Source organism: Trichechus manatus, unplaced genomic scaffold, assembly GCF_000243295.1.
Source record: "Trichechus manatus latirostris isolate Lorelei unplaced genomic scaffold, TriManLat1.0 scaffold00077, whole genome shotgun sequence".
Lineage (NCBI taxonomy): Eukaryota > Metazoa > Chordata > Mammalia > Sirenia > Trichechidae > Trichechus > Trichechus manatus.
The window spans coordinates 7,607,467-7,627,729 of record NW_004444013.1 but is presented as its reverse complement, the minus strand read 5'-3'; the positions used below and the strand labels follow the sequence as shown (position 1 = coordinate 7,627,729).

The 20,263-nt window shown below is 46.7% G+C and overlaps 1 protein-coding gene across 4 annotated transcripts in view; it reads right to left on the bottom strand.

Moving 5' to 3' along the window:
* The window catches only part of GALNT17 (polypeptide N-acetylgalactosaminyltransferase 17), a 628,291-nt gene that overhangs the window by 54,989 nt on the left and 553,039 nt on the right, over positions 1-20,263 (bottom strand). For 3 of the 4 annotated variants that reach the window (XM_004380774.2, XM_023735304.1, XM_023735305.1), the window contains one exon: positions 845-1,030. The exons of the other annotated variant lie outside the window; for it this stretch is intronic. In XM_004380774.2, the coding sequence (XP_004380831.1) occupies positions 845-1,030 (186 nt within the window). The remainder of the gene's footprint in view (positions 1-844; positions 1,031-20,263) is intronic. 4 annotated transcript variants of the gene reach the window in all.

Sequence of the window (20,263 nt, the reverse complement as noted above, 5' to 3'; positions counted from 1 at the left end):
AGCAGAAGGGAGAGCTGAAGAGCCACGTAGACAAGGGATTCAGCCCACGGTAGGCACATCCCAGGGCAGCTGGAACTCCATGGCAGCGTGCAGTGGGAGCAGATGATGGGGTATGGTGCCAAAACTTTGGGCAACAACCTTCTGGCCACAGTACATGTCCAGCAGCAGGTGCAGTAGATCAATGTAATAAGACCAGGATAAATACGAGAGCCCTCTCATCACAGCAAAGGGATTTAGAGATTCCCATCATGCCAATTCCCATGTAAAGCAGGGGTTCTAAAACTCGGAGGTCTGTGAATGCCCTCAAAATGCACTCATGATTTTTCAAATGTGATGGTTCATTTTACGTTTCAACTTGGCTAAGCTGTGATTCCCGGTGGTTTGGCCAAATACTAGACGAGTTACTTTCCATAATGTAATGCAATGTAATTGCCTTCTATAATGCAATCTAACGCAATCAATCAGTTGAAAGGGGAGTTTCCTTAGGGTGTGGATTGCCTCCAGACTATAAACAGATTTTTTGCAGAACGTGCATCATCTCTCCACTTTGCACTCTTCCGGTCACCTGACCTATGGATCTTGGGTTGCAAGCCTGAGGGAGTCTCCAGCCTGCCACCTGACCTATGAATTTTGGACTTGCCAGCCCCCACTACCCCACAATCACGTGAGCCAATCCTTTGGAGTAAACGTCTCTCTGTGTAGGTGTGTGTATATATATATCAACCACTGGCTCTGTTTCTCTAGAGAAGAGAAAGACAGTGAGTATGAGCACCTGTTTGAGGAGTGGCCTCCAAGCAGCAAGGATCACTCTTTCAGGGTGTGGGGGAAGGGAAGCTGGCCATACCTCCAGCGGCAGGTTCCATGCTATGTACACGTGGGACTTGTAATCGTCCATCCAGACCTCAGCCACCCGGAGAGCATTTCTCTTGGTGTAGAAGCCAATGTTGCTGTTGTATGGCTTCTTCTTCCGCTCGATATGGGCCACCCGTGAGCACGGCAGGACCTCCATGCTGCCCCCGCAGAGCCACACCTGGGGGTACAAGGACTGCGTCAGCCTGATGGAGAAATGCCCAGAGGCCACTGCCCCTTCCTCGGCCCAAAAGGCAATGGTTCAGCAGACTTAGCAGGAGTAAGAAAGACATTTTGATACACAAAGCCGTTGAGATTGGTTTGTTACAGCAGCAGAGTCTAGCCTGACCTGACTAGAACCAACAGTTGCTGCTGAGTCAATTCTGACTCATGATGACCCCATGTCTGTCAGAACAGAACTGCGCTCCAAAGGGTTTCAAGGCTGTGACCTTTCAGAAACAGATTGCCAGGCCTTTCTTCCAAGGCACCTCTGGGTGGACTCAGACATCCGACCTTGTGGTTAGTGGCCCAGCAAACCTAGAGTGAATCACTAGGGTGAGTGCTGGCTGAGGATTTGGTGCGGGTTATTCACTTCCTGCTGCTGGGTTGGACGCTGGTAACATCACTACTGGCCAGGAATGCATCCCAGAATTCCCGCTTGCCGGCTGAGGCTGATGCCTCAGTGACTCAGGACTGCATTTGGTGTCATAAAGCCTCCATCATTCCCCTTAAACAGCAGTAACACACCTTGCATGACACAAAAAATGACATCACTGGGACACTGAAGCAGCAAACCATTCTGAAAATATCAGAATGAACAGGCAGTCCAAAGTTAAAAAAAAAAACACCTCAACAAATAACATACAATAGGTGTGGGAGGCAAAGTCAGCCCAGGCCCTGGGTCCAAGGCATCCTCAGCCCTGGGGCCGGGGCCTCCTCTCACTCCTCAACGCACTGCAATCTGCTTTTACCTCCACTGTCGTTATTCTTAGGTGCCATATAGTTGGCCCCCAACTCATGGTGACCCCATGCACAACAGGACAAAATGCTGCCCAGTCCTGCACCATCCCAATGATCAGCTGTGGATCAGACCATTGTAATTCATAAGGTTTTCATGGGCTGATTTTCAGAAGGAGACTGCCAGGCCTTTCTTCCTAGTCCATCTTAGTCTGGAAACTTTGTTGAAACCTGTTCAGCATCATAGCAACATGCAAGCCTCCAGCAACAGACAGTGATGGCTGTGCATGAGGTGCCTTGGCCAGGAATCAAACCTGGGTCTCCTGCGTGGACGGCAAGAATTGTACCACTGAACCACCACTGCCCTCTATAACAATGATCTGAGTTCAGGTGGATTTACCTGAAGCTTAAGCTCCTTCTAAGGCCTCACCTTGTATTTTATAATCTTATATTTCTAAAGGGGGAAAAAAAAACCCCGAAACCAAACCAAACCTGTCGCCATGGAGTCAATTCCGTCTCATAGTGACCCTATAGGGCAAGAGTAGAACTGCCCCATAGGGTTTCCAAGGAGTAGCTGGTGGATTTGAACTGCCGACCTTTCGGTTAACATCCGAGCTCTTAACCACTGTGCCACCAGGGCTCCATATTTCTAAAACGGGTCCCTCAAATTGTAGAAGAATCAGACCCCATCAAACTTGGATGCCCTGCCCTGGGGGTTTCTCATTCAGAAGCCTTCCTTTCTACAGACAAGACATACTTCCAGATGGAAGTCACTTTAGAAATCACTTAAACACATATTGCTAAAAGCAACATTTGTAGAACTTTTACACAGAAATGAATGAAATAACCCCATTCAGTAATCCAAGTGCAAACACATTTTAGTTCTTTGTCTGACAGTAAAATCCAATTCAACAACACAGATTAAGTACTGATGTATGCTACAATGTGGATGAACTGTGACAATATGATGCTAAGTGAAAGAAGCCAGACACAAAGGGTCACGTGTTACATGATTCTTTTCATAGGAAGGAGTCCCCGGGAGGTCCAAATGGTTAACGCGCTTGGCTGCTGCCCGAAAGGTTGGAGGTTTGAGTCCACCCAGAGGCACTCGGAAGAAAGGCCTGGTGATCTATTTCTGAACAATCAGCCATTGAAAACTCTATGACACACATGGGGTTGCCGTGAGTCAGAATCAAGTGGACATTGAACTTTTAAAAAAAATTTCTATGGGAATGTCTTTAATAGGCAAATCTACACAGAGAGAAATAGATTTAGAGGTTGCTTAGGGCTGACAGGTGGATGGGAGCGTAGAAGGGTGAAAGCTAAAGAGTATGGGGTGCTTTTTCAAGATGATGCAACGTACTGAAGTTAACTGTAGTGATGGTTGCACACATCTGTGAATATACTAAAAACCACTGAACTGTACACTTTAAAACGGTGAATTGTACAGTATGGGGATTATATCTCATAAAGCTGTTAAAAACATACACACAACCGAGCCCAGGTGGTGCAATGGTTAAGCACTCAGCTGCTAACCAAAAGGTTGGCAGTTTGAACCCACCAGCCACTCTGTGGGAGAAAGACCTGGTGATCTGCACTGGTAAAGATTACAGCCTAGGAAACCCTATGGGGCAGTTCTACCCAGTCACCGGGGATCGCTGTGAGTCAAAATTGACCCAATGGCACCTAACAACAACAACAACAAAGCTGTTGTTTTAAAAAAAGTATCTAAGAAAACACACACACACAGATTTCTGGCTAGCATTTGAAGTCATTGCTCCTATCCTAACAATCCTTTTGGGACAACCTGGTCACCCGCTTCCTGAAAGAGCAGACTCCATCCTGCTGACAGGCAGGGCTCCCAGAGGTGAGCGGTGAGCTGGCTTGTCTATGTTGAAGGACACTTTCTCTTTCACTACATTGGACTGACGTACAATAGCTTTCCCTCTAAAGTCCTTTTACAAAAATTCAATTTCAATCTTCTGCTTTACTTATTACTGTTTCTCAGAAATAGGATTTACAAATAGGGACCTCAAGACAGGTCTCAATTTAAGCACCACAGTAGTGAGGAACCCTAAATACCTGGACTACACTGCTGATCAATACAAATCATTTCTCTTAATACAAAACGAGGAATTAAAATGAACCTTGTAACTGACATGTAATCCGGGGAGGAAAGAAACGCATATTGAAGGCAGCTTGACTGATTGAGCATGGAAGGGGTGTTGGAGGGCTTTTTTCCTTTTCTTCTGATCTTTGTGGCTATTGTTTATGCATTTAAGGAATAATATTGGGGGGAAATGAATAATACTGGGTCTATGTTCACCACTTTAAAATTTATCCAAGTCGTTCCACCCAGCTTGATAGCGTGTTGTCAAGAGGTTTAGGGTTTTTATGTTAGCGGTGGTTCAGTGGTAGAATTCTCGCCTTCCATGTGGGAGACCCGGGCTCGATTCCCGCTCACTGCACCTCACGCGCAGCTACCACCCGTCTCTCAGTGCAGGCTTGTGTGTTGCTGTGATGCTGAACAGGTTTCAGTGGAGCTTCCTAAGACAGACTAGGAAGAAAGGCTTGGTGACCTACTTCCAAAAAATCTGCCAGTGAAAATCCTGTGGATCACAACGACCCGATCCTGTTGTGCGTGGGATCATCATGACTCAGGGGCCAAGTGGAAGGCAATTAACAACAAAAATAGCTAAACGCAGCCTCAGAGATGGCTTCAAACGTGGGCAGGTCTGTTTCTCCTTGTCCCTTCTTCCTTCCTTTCTTGTGCTTTTGCCTTTTTCTTCTTCCCTGCACTCCATCTTTCTCTACCTCAACCACTTCCCATTTCTCTACAACCTAGGACTCCCCACATCTGGTTTCTCTCGCTCCGTTTCTGTCCTCCCCACTCTGCCCCACTCACACCCTCCTTCCCCAGGACATTCCTTCCTTTCTGTGTAGCGGCTCCAACTCAGTTGGTGTTAAGCATTTTATTGGTCTTTGTACTCCCAGTGCCCAGTCTGATGCCCTTAATGTCTAACAAACACCTTTCCTCATCCAAATCAATGCCATATACATTTAGGTCAAGTTTACTAATATCAGGAGTTCCTGGGTGATGAGAATGGTTTGCTCAGCTGTTAACTGAAAGGCTGGAGGTTGAGTCCACCCAGAGAAGCCTCAGAAGACAAGTCTCAGGACTTACTTCCAAAAAATCAGCCACTGAAAACCCTATGGAGCACAGTTCTACTCTAACACACATGGCGTCACCAAGAGTTGGAGCTGACTCAATGGCAATGGGTTTGTTTAAACCAAGACCAGACCTCAGAGGTGAATGTTCCCAAAGATACAAAGATAATTGAGACATGGATCCCACTTGCCACAACTCATAGTCTCTGCTTCTTCCTCTTTCCTTGGCGCTTAAATGTAGACTTCCAGGAAAATGCTGAAAACAGCTTTAGAGCCTTGGGGGAAGCAGCACCGAGGGGGACGATGATAACACTGCATCCATATCATCATGCACACATCACTGGTCCTGCTGTTGTTTAGTCTGCATTTTGTGTAAGATTAAAGCGGAGATGGTAGGGTGCAATTATAGATAAACTATGCTTAAACATATGAGGCAGTGGTGGCTCAGTGGCTGAATTCTCACCTTCCATGCAGGAGTCCCAGGTTCGATTCCTGGCCAGTGCACTTCATGCGCAGCCACCACCCATCTGTCAGTGGTGGCTTGTATTTGCTATGATGCTGAACAGGTTTCAGCAGAGCTTCCTAAGACAGATTAGGAAGAAAGGCTTGGTGATCTACTTCCAAAAAATCCGCCAGTGAAAATTCTGTGGATCACAACGACCTGATCCTGTTGTGCGTGGGATCATCATGACTCAGGGGCCAAGTGGAAGGCAATTAACAACAAAAATGGACTGGGAAGAAAGGCCTGGTGATCTACTTCTGAAAATCAGCCAGTGAAAACCCTACGGATCACAATGGTCTGATCCACAAGTGATCATGGGGATGGTGTGGGACTGGGCAGCCTTATGTTCCATTGTACACGGGGTTGCCATGAGTTGGGGGCTCACTTGATGGCAGCTAACAACAACGCTTAACCATAGGATGAAAGTGAATAATATTTAATTCTGTTTCTTCAATACCAAGGACGAGAGCTTTGAGGCTGGGCACAGTGATCTGGAAGGGGCCTGGTGTGTCCAGATTCTTCAAAAGAGTGACATTACCACGTCTCAAAAGGTCCTCAAAGACTGTTGTCCTAGTTACCTAGTGCTGCTGTAACACAAATACCACAAGTGGGTGGTTTTAAAGAACAGAAATTAATTTTCTCGCAGGTCAGGGGACTAGAGGTCAGAAGTTGAGGAGTGGCTATAGCGGAGGTCCTTCCTTGTCTATTTCAGCTTCTAGTGGCTGCCTGCCAGCCTTGCAGATGCATCTGTCTCCGTGTCTGTCCTCCTCTTCTCCCTCTGGGTGCCTCTGTGTCCACTCTGCTCTTTTTATAACTCAGAAGTGATTGGATTTAGAACCCATACTACTTAGGTATGACCTAAATAATACAACAAAGAAAACTCTATTTCCAAACAGGATCAGATTTACAGGTATTCAAACCATAAACCCAAACCCACTGCCACTAAGTCGATTCCAACTCATAGTGACCTACAGGACAGAGTAGGACTGCCCCACAGGGTCTCCCAGGCTGTAATGTTTACAGGAGCAGATCACCAGGTGTTTCTCCTGTGGAGTGGCTGGGTGGGTTTAAACCACCAACTTTTCAGTTAGCAGCCGAGTGCTTAACCACTGTGCCACCAGGGCTCCTTATTTACAAGTATAGGAGCCAGAATTTCAACATATATTTTAGAGGGACATAATTCAGTCCATAATGGCTGTGTTCACTCTAACTGAATCCCACGTGGTCAAGGCTAAATACATGGCATTGTCAATCACTGCTCCTAGAACCTGCAAAGTGGATGGTGGGGTATTGAGCTGCCTGTAATTAGGGACTAGAACTAGGGGAGGCCAGAATTAGGGACTGAATCACCCAACACGGTCCATGGTGGTGGGGGACTCATAGAGAAGTGTTGTCCAGGTGGAGCGGGGTTCCACACCCTTGCTCTGCCTCTCCTAAGCCCGAGAAGAGGAGGGGGACCTACCCCATCCCTCTGCGGACTGGGACATCACAAGAGTCACAGCCCATCAACTCACACACACTCCAGTTCTCAGACTCTGCTGGGGAAAAAGGGAGCAGGAAAAAGAATAATCCATAAACTTTAAACGGCAGGTGATTCCACCTCCCGCTCCACTCCTTAGATGGCAAGGATGCAGAGTTCCTTGCTGGCGGCAGTTTGGTCCAGAGGGACGGTCTGTCAGCTGGCGCTGCTCAGGTGCTGGGAGCAACCTCGCTTCTGCCTTTCTGAGCTGGGTTATTCACCACTTACTTCAACATTGGAAGGTCCCCGGAATCCTTCCAATAGTGCAGTCTCCACCCTCCTTTTTTTTTTTTTTGCATAAACTGCAACCAGAAGAATGTCAACTAATTTTTAAAAATTGGTAGTAGTAATTGGGTTAGAAGCCACAGATGTCAGGAAAATGGAGGTTTTCTGAAATTGATGATGAGCTCTGAGTAAGGTGGTCATTGTTTGTTGTTGTTGAGTCAGCTCTGACCCATGGCGACCTTACGTGTAACAGAACAACATGTTGCCCGGTCCTGTGTCATCCTCATGATCATTGGTATGTCTGAGTCCATTGTTGCAGCTATTGTTTCAATCCATCTCACGGGGGTTTCCCTCATTTTCGCTGACCCTCTACTTTACGAAACATGATCAGGAAAGACTGACGTGTCCAAAGTAGGCAACCCTGCTCCTTGCTATCCTTGCAAGGGAGCATTCTGGTTGTATTTCTTCTGATTTATTCGTTCTTTTGGCAGTCCACAGAATATTTAATATTCTTTGCCGACACCAGTTTTAACACATCAATACTTCTTCATAGTAAGGTAAAGGTCCCATATTCTGTCCCATATTCTAGGATGGAGCATCAAAGCCCAGGGACCTGGGGGTAGAATGGCTGACCTGGTCATTTCTGACAGTCACTGGGGACCTGGGGGTGGCCTTAGGGGCTGGGCAGCTGCCCTCGCAGGAGAGTCTGAAGACCAGAAATTCCGGAAAATCGTGCCATTCAGTGCTCTTGGTGACGCTGGATAATTTAAAGCAGGGGGAAAACAGACTCAGATCCCAGTTTACGTGGGGACAGCACCATATGTCCTTTGTGGTACAAGTGGTTAAGTGCTCTACTACTCACTGAGAGGTTGGTGGCTCAAACTCACCTAGAGGCACCTCAGAAGAAAGGCCTGGCAACCTGCTTCTGAAAGATCATAGCCATTGAAAACCCTATGGAGCACAGTTCTACTCTGAAACACATGGGGTCACCATGAGTTGGAATCAACTCGAAGGCAACTGTTTGTTTTAGCAACATTTATAAAACCTCCTAAGGGAATCCTGGCCTGCAGCTGATGGGTTAATACTTACAGGTTGACCAGCTGACTTCACAATCTCTTCAGGTTTTTCATGTAAATAGTAGGGCCTTGATTAGGAATGGATGTCATTCTAACAACTGGAGGGGACACTCATACACTGAGAAAATGACTAGCTTCTGGCCCTTTTACTGACTTCAAAATTCTCTTTTGGTTCCCAGAAGGACCAGAGAATAGCATGATGCTGCCCTCTGGCCCGTGAATCATCAACAGACTTCACACAGACAACACCCATGGGAAGAATCCAGCAAACCTGGAGACCAGTGTGGGCCCCACTGCCCGCGGACTCCCTGAGGCAAAGACGCAACATGAGCACCATGCCCTGCTGGGCACACCACACACCCAGCCTTCGCTGCAGCTAGGTGTGACTGTAAGGTTCCCTCTCACAGTGAATGTGGGTCTAACTGAGATGCGTCACCCAAGGCCTGATGGGACTGAATAGCCTCTGTGCCTTCTCCACCAGCTCCTTCCCACCTTTTGAAGATGGAGGCCCCACAGTGTGGAGGAGCCTAGAGCTCTGAATGACCCCATGGAAGGCCACCTGCTAACCGTGAACATCCACGATGGACTTTTATTGCATTAGGCTACTCAGATTTGGAGGTTTGCTTATTCCAGTGGCTAGAGTTACTTACCTATGCAGATTCTAGCCCTTATTTTGACTTGTAAGTGTGCATCATTTTAAAATGTGTCCCGGAAGCTTATACTTTGAATGGGTTATGTGTTCAGAAGCAAGAGGCTCCCCTACTTTCCCTTCCAGCCTGGTCATTTTATTTTTGCTTCTCTCCCAGAAAACAATCCATTTCCCGGCTTCCACGGAGGCTGGTATTGCACCAGGCTATGGAAAATGTCACTGATCTGCCCCATCCCATTCAGTTCTCTGCTCTGCTGGGGGCCAGCTGCATGTTTTGGCAATTGCTGGAACGGTATCCAGCAGCTGAGCCGATACAGGGAAAAGGTCTTGTAAATTTTTAAACAGTTCCTTTTGGTGCTGCTTCATTCTTGCTCTCCTAACACTGTGTCCACCATATCTTCCAGGCCTGGGGTCTATTTGAACCATTGGAAAATGTCATCTCCTACCTGCTGACTTGGGCTGCTGTAGACAGCTTGCAGCCGGGCTCCCACAGAGCCTGTTAGGTACGATGTGTGTGTACTACCCCGTCACAGGAAGCACAGTCAAAAGGAGGGCTAACCCAGCCAACGCACCTAGCTGCTCGCTGATGCACAGCAAACACAGTGAGGGGCTTGCATTATCTTGAATGTACCCCCTTTTCTTACCCTTTAGTAAAAATGCCGACGTGTGTTTGGGTTTTGGTAGTTCTTGGAGTGCCATTTAGTAGCACTGACCTTGAAATCTTAAAGAACCATCAGCTTAGTGTTTCCTCGGAGGCCACCCCGGGCCTTTGTCCTGGAGTATCTGAAGCACAATGCGTCGTGTTGACTGAAGTTCATTTTCTCACCTTCCCAATAGACGCCATGTGCGCCTGCGTTTTCCTGCCACCTCCAGGTCCTGTAAGAAGCACTGTGAGGGTGGGAGAAAATCATGTCCTTCCTAGATTTTCCAGCCAGCTTGATGGCAACCAGTTTTTTTTTTTTGGTTTAATGACAGGCCAGGTCATTGTCCTAAACCACCACCCGTCTGTCAGTTTGCTGTACTGTCATAGCTTACATGTTACTGCGATACTGGAAGCTATACCGCCAGTATTTCAAATACCAGCAGGATCACCCATGGTGGAAAGGTTTCAGTGGATCGTCCAGACTAAGACAGACTAGGAAGAAAGTCCTGGTGATCTACTTCTGAAAATCAGCCACTGAAAACCCTATGGACCACAATACAACACTGTCTGATATATTGCTGGGAGATGAACCCCCGGGTTGGGAGGCTCTCAAAATACACAGTGGTCACAACCATGGACTCGAGTACATCAACGATAGCGAAGATAGTGCAGGACTGGGCAGTGTTTTGCTCTGTTGTACGTGGGGTCACCACGAGTCAGAGCCGACTCGAAGGCAACTAACAACAACAGCAGGGCGCTGCCCGGGGGGCCTGGCCGACAGAAGGTTCTAGAGAATTTAGGAGACAGTTGTGTAGCAGAAAACCTTCCTTCAAAGAATTTAATCTTGATGGACTGGAAGCAGTCAGTTGTCCAAGAACTGCGGCACCTTCTGTTATGAGCTTGGAGGCCCCTTTCTGGGGAATGTTCAAAATCCCCTCTCAGAAGCAGGTGGAGATTTGTTTTAAGTGCTTCCACATGGAGGGGAGATAGCTTCTGGGCTGCCGACACGAAGGGGCTGCTTTGGCAAAATGAGATGCGACATTTCATGCAAAGAGCAGGGGCAGCAGGAGTGACGCTGAACGCCCTGGATCATGGAAGGGGCATCAGCAGACAGCCCCACGCCCCTGGCGACATGTCAGCCCTGTCCCTTGGGGGCAGGGGACAGCAGATGCTCGAACTCTGGGATCCACTCCTCTCACTGGGGCCACTCAGCTGCACTGTAAACTCCAGAAGAAATGCTCTTCCTGCTTCGGAAGGTAGGTCTTGCCATCACTTTATCACCACTGCTTCCCTCCCAGTCTCTGAAACTCCAGTTAGCTCGCTAACAACAGGAGGAACACTATTATCATGGGTAATGTTATGTGTCAACTTGGCAAGGCTACGATTCTCAGTGTTTTGGCAGATACTGGACTGGGTGCTTTTCTACAACGTAGTATAATGTAATCACCTACCATGATGTGATCTGATATGATCAGCCAATCAGTTGAAAGGGGAGTTTCCTGGGGGGTGTGGCCTGCCTCCAGTATATAAATGGATGTTCTGGCAAAGCTCACTCTCTCTCAACCCTGCATGCTTCTCATCGTCTGACCTCCGGTTCCTGGGACGTAAGCCTGCAGATCTAAGTCTCCAGCCTGCCACCTGACCTGTAGATCTTGGACTCACCGGTCTCCGCAATTGCGTGAGCCATTTTCTTGAAAGAAATCTCTCTATATTTGTATTTACGTATGTATGTATGTATCTGTCTATCTCGCTGGCTTTGCTCCTCTAGAGAACCTAGGCTAAGACAATCATCATCCTTATCACCAGCAGCAGCAGCAGCAGCAGCAGCTGATCCTTGCAATGTGTTACACACTCTGCAAAGTGCATTGCATTCACTATTTTCATTCTCACAACAAGCCCATGAGCTCAGTCCTTCCATTTTTCCCAAGTTATAGGTGGGGAAACTGAGGCTGAGCAAGGCTAATTTAAGGAGCATACTGAAGACACACACCTTAATTCACACTTGGGAGAACTGATGCATTTGAATTGTGGTGTTGGTGAAGAATACTGAATATACCACAGACTGGCAGAAGAATGAACAAGTCCATCTTGGAGGAAGAATAGCCAGAATGCTCCTTAGAAGTGAGGATGGTGAAACTTTATCTTGCTTACTTTAGACACATCATCAGACAAGACCCACTGCTAGAAAAGGACATCATTTTTGGTAAAGTAGAAGGTAAGCGAATACGGAAGAAACCCTTCATAAGATGGAATGGCATGGTTCTGCAACAATGGGCTCGAATATACCAAAGACTGTGAGGATGGTGCAGGACCAGGTGATGTTTTGTTCTGTTATACATGGGGCGGCTGTGAGTCGGAGCCAACTGGATGGAACTAACAACAACAACCCTTCCCACCACAATACTTCCAGAAGGGTAAGAAGATCCTGTTCCTAAGACTCAGTCTCTCAGTGGTGCCGCTCACCTCCATGTTTTAAGGTCCTGGTTATTGGGATATAGGTTATCTAAGCCAGAGGCTCTCAAACAACACCTGTGACCTGAACTGACTGTACCCCCATCACCTGGGGACCTTTGGAGAAACACACATGTCCAGGTCCTGTTCCCTGAGATTCTGATTTAGCAGGTCGTGAGAGGAGCCTGGGAGTCTGCATTTTGACAAGCTCAGGGACTCTCCTTATCTGGGGCTAGGTAGAGATTCTTAAACATTTCTGCCACAGATACTGCTGGCAGTCTGGGAGAGCCTAGGGATCCACTCTCAGAATAATGTTTCTAAATGCACCACCTAAAATAAAATAGAGAATTACAAAAGAAACCAACTATGCCGAAATACAGGTCTCAGAACATTTTAAATTGTGATACAGTAATACATGTGCTTCTTTATTAGCACATTAAATAATAGGATTTAGTGTTGTGTTCCACCACCCGTCTGTCAGTTTTTACTGTGGTAGCCTGTGTGTTACTATGATGCTGGAAGCTATGCTACTGGTATTTCAAATATCAGCAGGGTCACCCATGGTGGACAGGTTTCAGTGGCGCTTCTAGACTACGATAGACTAGGAAGAAAGGTGTGGCAATCTTCTTCCTAACATTAGCCAATGAAAACCTTATGGATCACAACAGAATGCTGTCCCATTCACTTGCCTTGGATGTGTCATCAGGAGGGATCAATCACTAGAGAAGGACATTATACCTGACGAAGTAGAGGGCCAGTGACAGTGAGGGAGATCCTCAGTGAGACAGACTGGCCCAACAGCCACAGCAATGGGCTTGAACATACTGGTGATTGTGAGGATGATACAGGACTGGTCAACGTTTCGTTCTGTCGTACATAAGATTGCCATGAGCCGGATTCGACTCCGCAGCAGCTAACAAGAACAAAACTGTTGGGTTTAAGTCATGATCATAAACTTCAAAGTAGCCAGGAGGGTAATTAGGTATTTCAAGATATCATGTGATCCAAAATGTGGTGTGAGCATGTGTGTGGGGACTATTGTAGACAAAGGCACAGGAGCTGCTAATGGTAGGGAGGGGTGTGGCCTACTTAATATTGGAAGCATATGCTAAATGTCAGTTAGAGATGAGTGAAAATAAATGTGAATTTCTTATTTCTGACCAAGTTTACAGACCTCTGGATTTTACCACAGATCCCTTGGAGATCCGTAGACTCTGGGTTAAGGACCCCTAATTTGGGGCTACAGCCAGATATCATTTTAAAAAACTACAGATCTCAAGATATTTTTTTCCTCTCTCCACAAACAGGTTTTACTGAGCCGAACAAGTGTCTGATATTCGTGGGCAATGAGAACTCTCCATGGATATTTTGATTCAAAGGGACTATATCAAATGATTGAATTAAAAATTGACAATCACTATAGAATAGTAGCCACATGAAATCACATCCGTGCAAATCTTACGGAGAAAAACTGTCGCACCTATTATCTTCTGGCCAGCACTGGAAGATGAAAGTTATTTCTTTCCCCCCCTCTTGCTTTGTTGTGCACTCTTTCTAATTTTCTAAATAACATGGTTTCCAGATTGCAAGAAATGATTATCCCTATTCAGAGCAAATGGTGCCAGAGATACACATTCATGGAAAAGGCTGCATTCTTCCCGTAACCAACCATTCTCTCGTTTCCCTTGTCGGTGCTCAGTCCCCTCCAATGAGATTACCTGAAGGTTCAAATGGATCCAGCAATAGAGAAAAGCCCCAAGCTGCAACAAGGAACAATGCTTTACGAGCAGCGAAAATTTTGCTGCTTTTTGCTTTTCAATGTAGACTGGGGTAATAGGATTTTGTGCCTGCTCACCAAGCATTTAATAGCTTAAAGCGTTTCTTGCTAGCCACTTTTAGTGGTGTGCCACCATTTGGGTGGGTTTAGATGTTTCCTGGGCGGCTCACAATCTTTCATCTCCATGACAGAGGTAACAGCGAGTTCAGCTTCACCTGCAGGAGCCCAGCCATCCCCACCGCCCTCCTGGAGCAATTTCTCCCAGTCAGAGCCTCTGATGGCAGAATAGAGACACCAGCCTGAGGAGGACGGCAGATGGCTGCCACCTCCCAGACACTGGTGGGCACCCTGGTGCATCCTGGAGGAGAAGCAGGCCTCACACACGGTTACCTTCCTCCCAGGTGTGCGCACCGGGGGTGAGAGTGCTCCTAGGTCAGACCTGTCCTTGGGAGGGTGTCATGGATTGAATCGTGTCCCCCAAAATGTGTTGGAATCCTAACCCCTGTACCTGTGGATGTAATCCCCTTTGGGACTAGGGTTTTCTTTGTTATGTTAATGAGGCCATGTCAGCGTAGGGTGTCTTCAGCCAATCACTTCTGAGATATAAAAGGAGCAGACTAGGCACAGAAGTGTTGTGTGCAGTTGATTCTGACTCACAGCGACCCTATATGACAGAGCAGAACTGCCCCATTGGTTTTGTTTTTTTTAAATTTTATTTACTGTGCTTTAGGTGAAATTGTAGCAAATTAGTTTCCCATTCGATAGTTTGTACATAAAGTGTTCCATGACATTGGTTGCATTCCCTTCAATGTGTCAGCACTCTCCCCATTTTCTGCCTTGGGTTCCCTGTTTTTCTTTCGTCTGGATTTTCTACCCCTTCCTGTCTTCTCATCTTTGCTTTTGGGTAAATGTTGTCCTTTTGGTCTCGTATAACTGATTGTTGTAAGGAACATGTTCCTCTCGGGGTGTTATTGCTTATTTTATGGACCTGCCTATGGTTTGGCTGAAAGGTGGTCTCCGGGAATGACTTCAGTTCCAGGTCAGAAGGGCATCTTAGGGCCATAGTTTCACGGGTTCCTCCAGTCTCTGTCAGACCACCAAGTCTGATCTTTTTTGTGAATTTGATTTTTTGTTCTGCATTTTTCTCCTACTCTGTCCGAGACCCTCTGTTGTGATCCCAGTCAGAGTGGTCGTTACCCCATACGGTTTTCTAGACTGTAATCTGTACAGAAGCAGATCTTTTCTCCTGTGGAGCGGCTGCTGGGTTCGAACCACTGATCTTTCAGTTAGCACCCGAGAGCTTAACCACTGCACCACCAGGACTCCTTAGGCACAGAAATAAGGAAGTACAAATGGGGAAAGATTGATGCCAAATGGAGATCACCAAGGAATGGAGGAAGAGAAGGTAAAAGAGACAAGGATTTTTCCCCAGGGAGAAAGCTTTCCCTTAGAGATGGTGCCTTAAATTTGAACTTCTGGCACAGTGATTAAGAGCTTGGCTGCTAACCAAAAGGCTGGCAGCTCGAATCCACCAGCTGCTCCTTAGAAACCCTGTGGGGCAGTTCTACTCTGGACTATAGGGTCGCTATGAGTCAGAATCGACTTGACGGCAATGGATTTAGCCTCCTAAACTGGGAGAAAATAAATTTCTGTTTATCTTTATTTCTGCTCACTCTTTTCAAAACAATGTTCTTCCCCTACATTGCATCATGCGTCCCAGTACCCAGAACCCAAACGAAGAGGCCCCACCTATGCCGTAAAGATGGGTACTAAAACCAGACTGTCAAAACCAGTAGCCAGTTGCCGTTGAGTTAAGTCCGACTCATGGCGACCCCGTGTGTGTCAGAGCAGAACTGTGCTCCATAGGGTTTTCTTTCCATTTTTATTGTTGGTGAAAGTATACATAGCAAAACATACAAGAATTCAACAATTTCTACATGTAAAATTCAGGGGCACTGATTACATTCGAGTTGTACAACCTCTCTCATCCTCCTTTTTCAAACTGTTCCACTCCAAAAACAAAAACAAAAACCCCAAACTTGTTGCCGTCAAGTCAATTCTGACTCCTAGTGACCCTATAGGACAGAGGAGAACTTCCCCATAGGGTTTCGAAGGAGCAGCTGGTGGATTCAAACTGCCAATCTTTTGGTTAGCAGCTGAGCTCTTAACCACTGCCCCACCAGGGCTCACCGTCCCCTAAATTTCCTATCTAATCTTTTGAGTTGCTGTTGTCACTGTGATCCCATATATCCAAAGGTTTCCAATGGTCAATTTTTTTTTTAAGTAGATCGTCACGCCTTTCTTCTGAGGCAAACTCGAACCTCCAACCTTTAGGTTAGTAGCTGAGTGCGTTAACAGCTTGTGTCATCCCCAGGTTCTCCTATTTCTGGCTTAAACAGCTTTAAATTCCACGTATACAGAACCCAGTGTAAAGAAATACTTGGCTCTGATTTGTCCTTAAGCTACTCTGTACTCTAAGGTGGGCCATAAAGGCAAGAGGAGAGGACATAGGCGCTTGGTCCTCATGAGGTCTTACAGAGCCATTGTCAGGACAGGGGTGGGTACCAGGGCAGGGGTGGGTACCAGAATTTGGGATGGGTACCAGGACTGAGGTGAGTACCAGAACTTGGGGTGAGTACCATGACTTGGGGTATGTCATGGATTGAATTGTGTCCCCAAAAAATATCTGTCAACTTGGCTGGGTCATGATTCCCAGTATTGCATAATTATGTACCATTTTGTAATCTGATGTGATTTCCTTATGTGTTGTAAATTCAATCACTATGATCTAATAAGATGGATTAGTGGCAATTATACTGATGAGGTATACAAGACTGGTTAGCGTCTTAAGCCAATCTCTTCTGAGATATAAACGAGAAGCAAGCAGAGACACATGGGAACCTCATACCACCAAGACAGCAATGCTGGGAGCAGAGCGTGTCCTTTGGACCTGAGGTTCCTGTGCAGAGATGCTCCCAGACCAAGGGAAGACTGATGGATCACAAGGACCTTCTTCCAGAGCCAAAAGAGAGAGAAAGCCTTCTCCTGGAGCTGCTGCCTTGAATTGGACTTGTAATCTACTAGACTGTGAGAGAATAAATTTCTCTTTGTTAAAGCCATCCACTTGTGGTATTTCTGTTAGAGCAGCACTAGATGCCTAAGACAGGGTGGGTGGGCATACCAGCCTCAGACCAGCTAGCCAAGGGGGAAGGTCCTCTAAGGGAGAAACCGGCTTTGATGTGGTGCCCCTCCAGGCAGGGCTGGACCCTACAGACAGCTTCCCTCCTTTGTCTCTGCCCAGGGCTGGCCACGCTCACAATTCTTGATGTAGCATGGCTTCAGTGGAAAGCAAAAACAGGCTGGCTCCTCCAGTCCCTACCTGCAAACGCCAATCACGGCCGAGACCTGCCATCCGCTGGTGAGAAAAATGAGTTCCGGCTGGGCTCTAATGCGACTCACTCTCTGATATTTCCAGGCGAGCGAGTAATGAGCAACCAGAAAGAAGGCTTCAAGAGCAAACTCCACCCCACAAATGGTAAGGGAAATCTCTCGGGACTTTGGAGGGCAATGAGGCATGTTATATGAAGATTAGCAGAAACAACAGCCAATCCCGCTGAATAAATAAATAATGAGGTGTAAATATCAACTGCCCGCAGCCATTTCCTCAGCCACTTTCGCCTTAATCCCCAGGCTGGGCGAGAGGACTTTACTCCTCATTGAGATGGATTCCCGCGAAGGCATGGCCGGCTGGAGGGCTGTCCTGGCCTCGGAGCACACTAGTCTCAGCTCCCCGGTGTAAAGGAACGGGGTAGCCAGGTGTCTTAGTTTGCTAGTGCTGCTGTAACAGAAATACCACAAGTGAGTGGCTTTAAAGAACAAAACCATTTTCTCACAATTCAGAACGCTACACTTCTGAATTCAGGGCTCCGGCTCTAGGGGAAGGCGTTTTCTCTCTGTCCACTCTTTCACCTTCTGTAGCCTGGCGTTCCTTGGGTCCTTGGCCATTTTCAGGTGGCCTCATCTTTCCGTTTTGTGCTTGCTTCTGTGTCAATGCTACGTTTTATATCACTCAGAAATGATTATGTTTAGTACACATCCTACATGGATATGGCCTCATTAACATAACAAAGAAAACTCTATTTCCAAATAGGCTCACCTTCACAGGTATAGGGGTTAGGATTCCAACACATATTTTGGGGGGACACATTTCAATCCAAATAGCAGGCTATCTTTAAGGCCCCTTCCAATGGTTTTATGATTCAAACTTTTCACACTACAGCAAAATGCTCCATGTTGGGGGCCTCCCCAATCCAGAACTGGGCTGGTGCTAGGGGGAGGGGAGCGAGGCACTCTCCTTGAGACCAACATTTAAGGGGGCACTAACAAACTCAGTCATCAAGATAAATAATATTTTATACAATAATTTAAAAAAATGCCCAAAACAGAACTTCAAATTCTCAAAGAATCCAGACTTACTGGACCTACTGAGGCCAGAGGAGTCTCGGAGACTACTGCCCTGAGTCATTCTTCAAAACTTCAATTGATACAATCCCCTGAAGTCACCTTCAAACTCAGTTTAGCTCAAAAAGTAAAGATTGTCACCCTTGATTCCTGCGTTCTTTTAAAAAATTATCTATATAAGACCAAATGGACAACAGCTATTTTAAAACATAGATGAGAAGGTTGGGGGCAGGGAGTTTAAGTCAACAGGAGAGAAACAATGAGAACAGAAATAATGAGAATGTTGACAGTGTGTGAAGACTGTAACCAATGTCAACCATTATGTCCTGAAACTGTTGAATGGGAGTGGGTTTTGCTGCGTATATTTTCACCAAAAAGAAAATAAAATATCAAAAAAAAAAAAAAAAGCCAAAAATCCATGATGAGCAAAATGTCACAATTTTAAATAAACACAGGATCCAACCCTGTATGTGCATGACTCCCCTCACTCACCCCCCCCCACTGTCCTCCCCATAGTCCCAAACTCAAGAGAACGAGTCCATCTATGAGATGGTGGCACCCTCCCCATCCCTACCACCCCTTCTCGTTCACCACCCTCCAGCCATATTCTCAGGACCGGAGTCCCTGCATGGTGCAAATGGTTAACACACTTGGCTGCCAACTGAATGGACCCAGCTGCTAACTGAATGGTTGCCAGTTCGAGTCCACCCAGAGATGACTCAGAAGAAATGCCTGGTGATATACTTCCGAAAAATCAGTGATTGAAAACCCTATGAAGCACAGTTCTACTCTGACAAATGTGGGGCTGCCATGATTTGGAATCAAATGGATGCAAACACGGTTTTTTTGTTTTTTTTTTTTTGGTGGGGGGTCAGATGCACATTAGTCATCAAAGTGAATAGGCTTCAGAGGGCCCCTAACCCCCCACTGTTTACATACATTGTCCTGAGTTTGTACAGTTTGTGGGGAGAACTATAGCTGCTGTCAGACTCTCCACGTGGCCGCTGACACAAAACAAAGAGCCACTTGGTGAGAACAGGGTGTGAATGAAGCCGGCGGGGCTGTGGGTTCAGTTCCTGCCACAGCCTCACCTCGTCCTCCAGCCCCCCTCACCTCTTCTGGAGCCACACCTTGCCCCCCACCAGTCTTCACATGCACCATGCCTTTCCCACAAGTGTGTTTGTTCACAGAACTTCTTTACTTTTAGCAGGAGACCTATCACAACCCATGGAACCAGCGTTCCATGGAACACAAACTTTGGGAAAAACAAGCCTGTGGTTTTATAGATTCATATTCCTTTGCCCCAAAGCCAGTGGTCACTGGAAGTCAACTGATAAAATCAGAACCTGCTCCTGGTCTGTGTGGATGCTGAAAGGCCCAAAGTTCCTGGGGCCTCAGGCCTGTGCTTTCAGATGTTGTCCAGCTTTGCACATACTGCCCACGATACTCCTGTAGCAAGTCTGAGGGACGTCAGCACCCCTGACACTACCATGCTCAAGGCTGGTCATCTGTCTCGCCAAGGTCTAGCTTGAGACTAGGCAGACACGAGAGACTCAAACTCATTTCTTGATTTCTCTTTCAACAAAGGGAGACTAGTTCTATCCTGTGGATTTCTATGGTTCCTCACGTTGCCTCCCTTTGGGTAATGGCAAGAGCTTATGAGTATTATAGCCACATTGTATGCTCAGTTCCTCAGAGTGCTCTTTGGAGCTACCCAGATGGTGTCTCTTTCCAGAACAATCTTAGAGGAGCTGTCTTAAAAACAAAGAGGCAGGGGCCAAGATGGTGGAGTAGTCAGACGCTTCCAGTGGACCCTCTTACAACAAAGACCTGAAAAAACAAGTGAATCGATTATATATGACAATCTAGGAGCCCTGACCATCAAAGGCAAAGTTGAGGAACCAGACTGAGTGGCAGGGGGAGGGAGAGACGGTTCGGAAGCAGTGAAGTATTGCCAGACCTGACCTGGCAAGAGCCTGAGCCCTT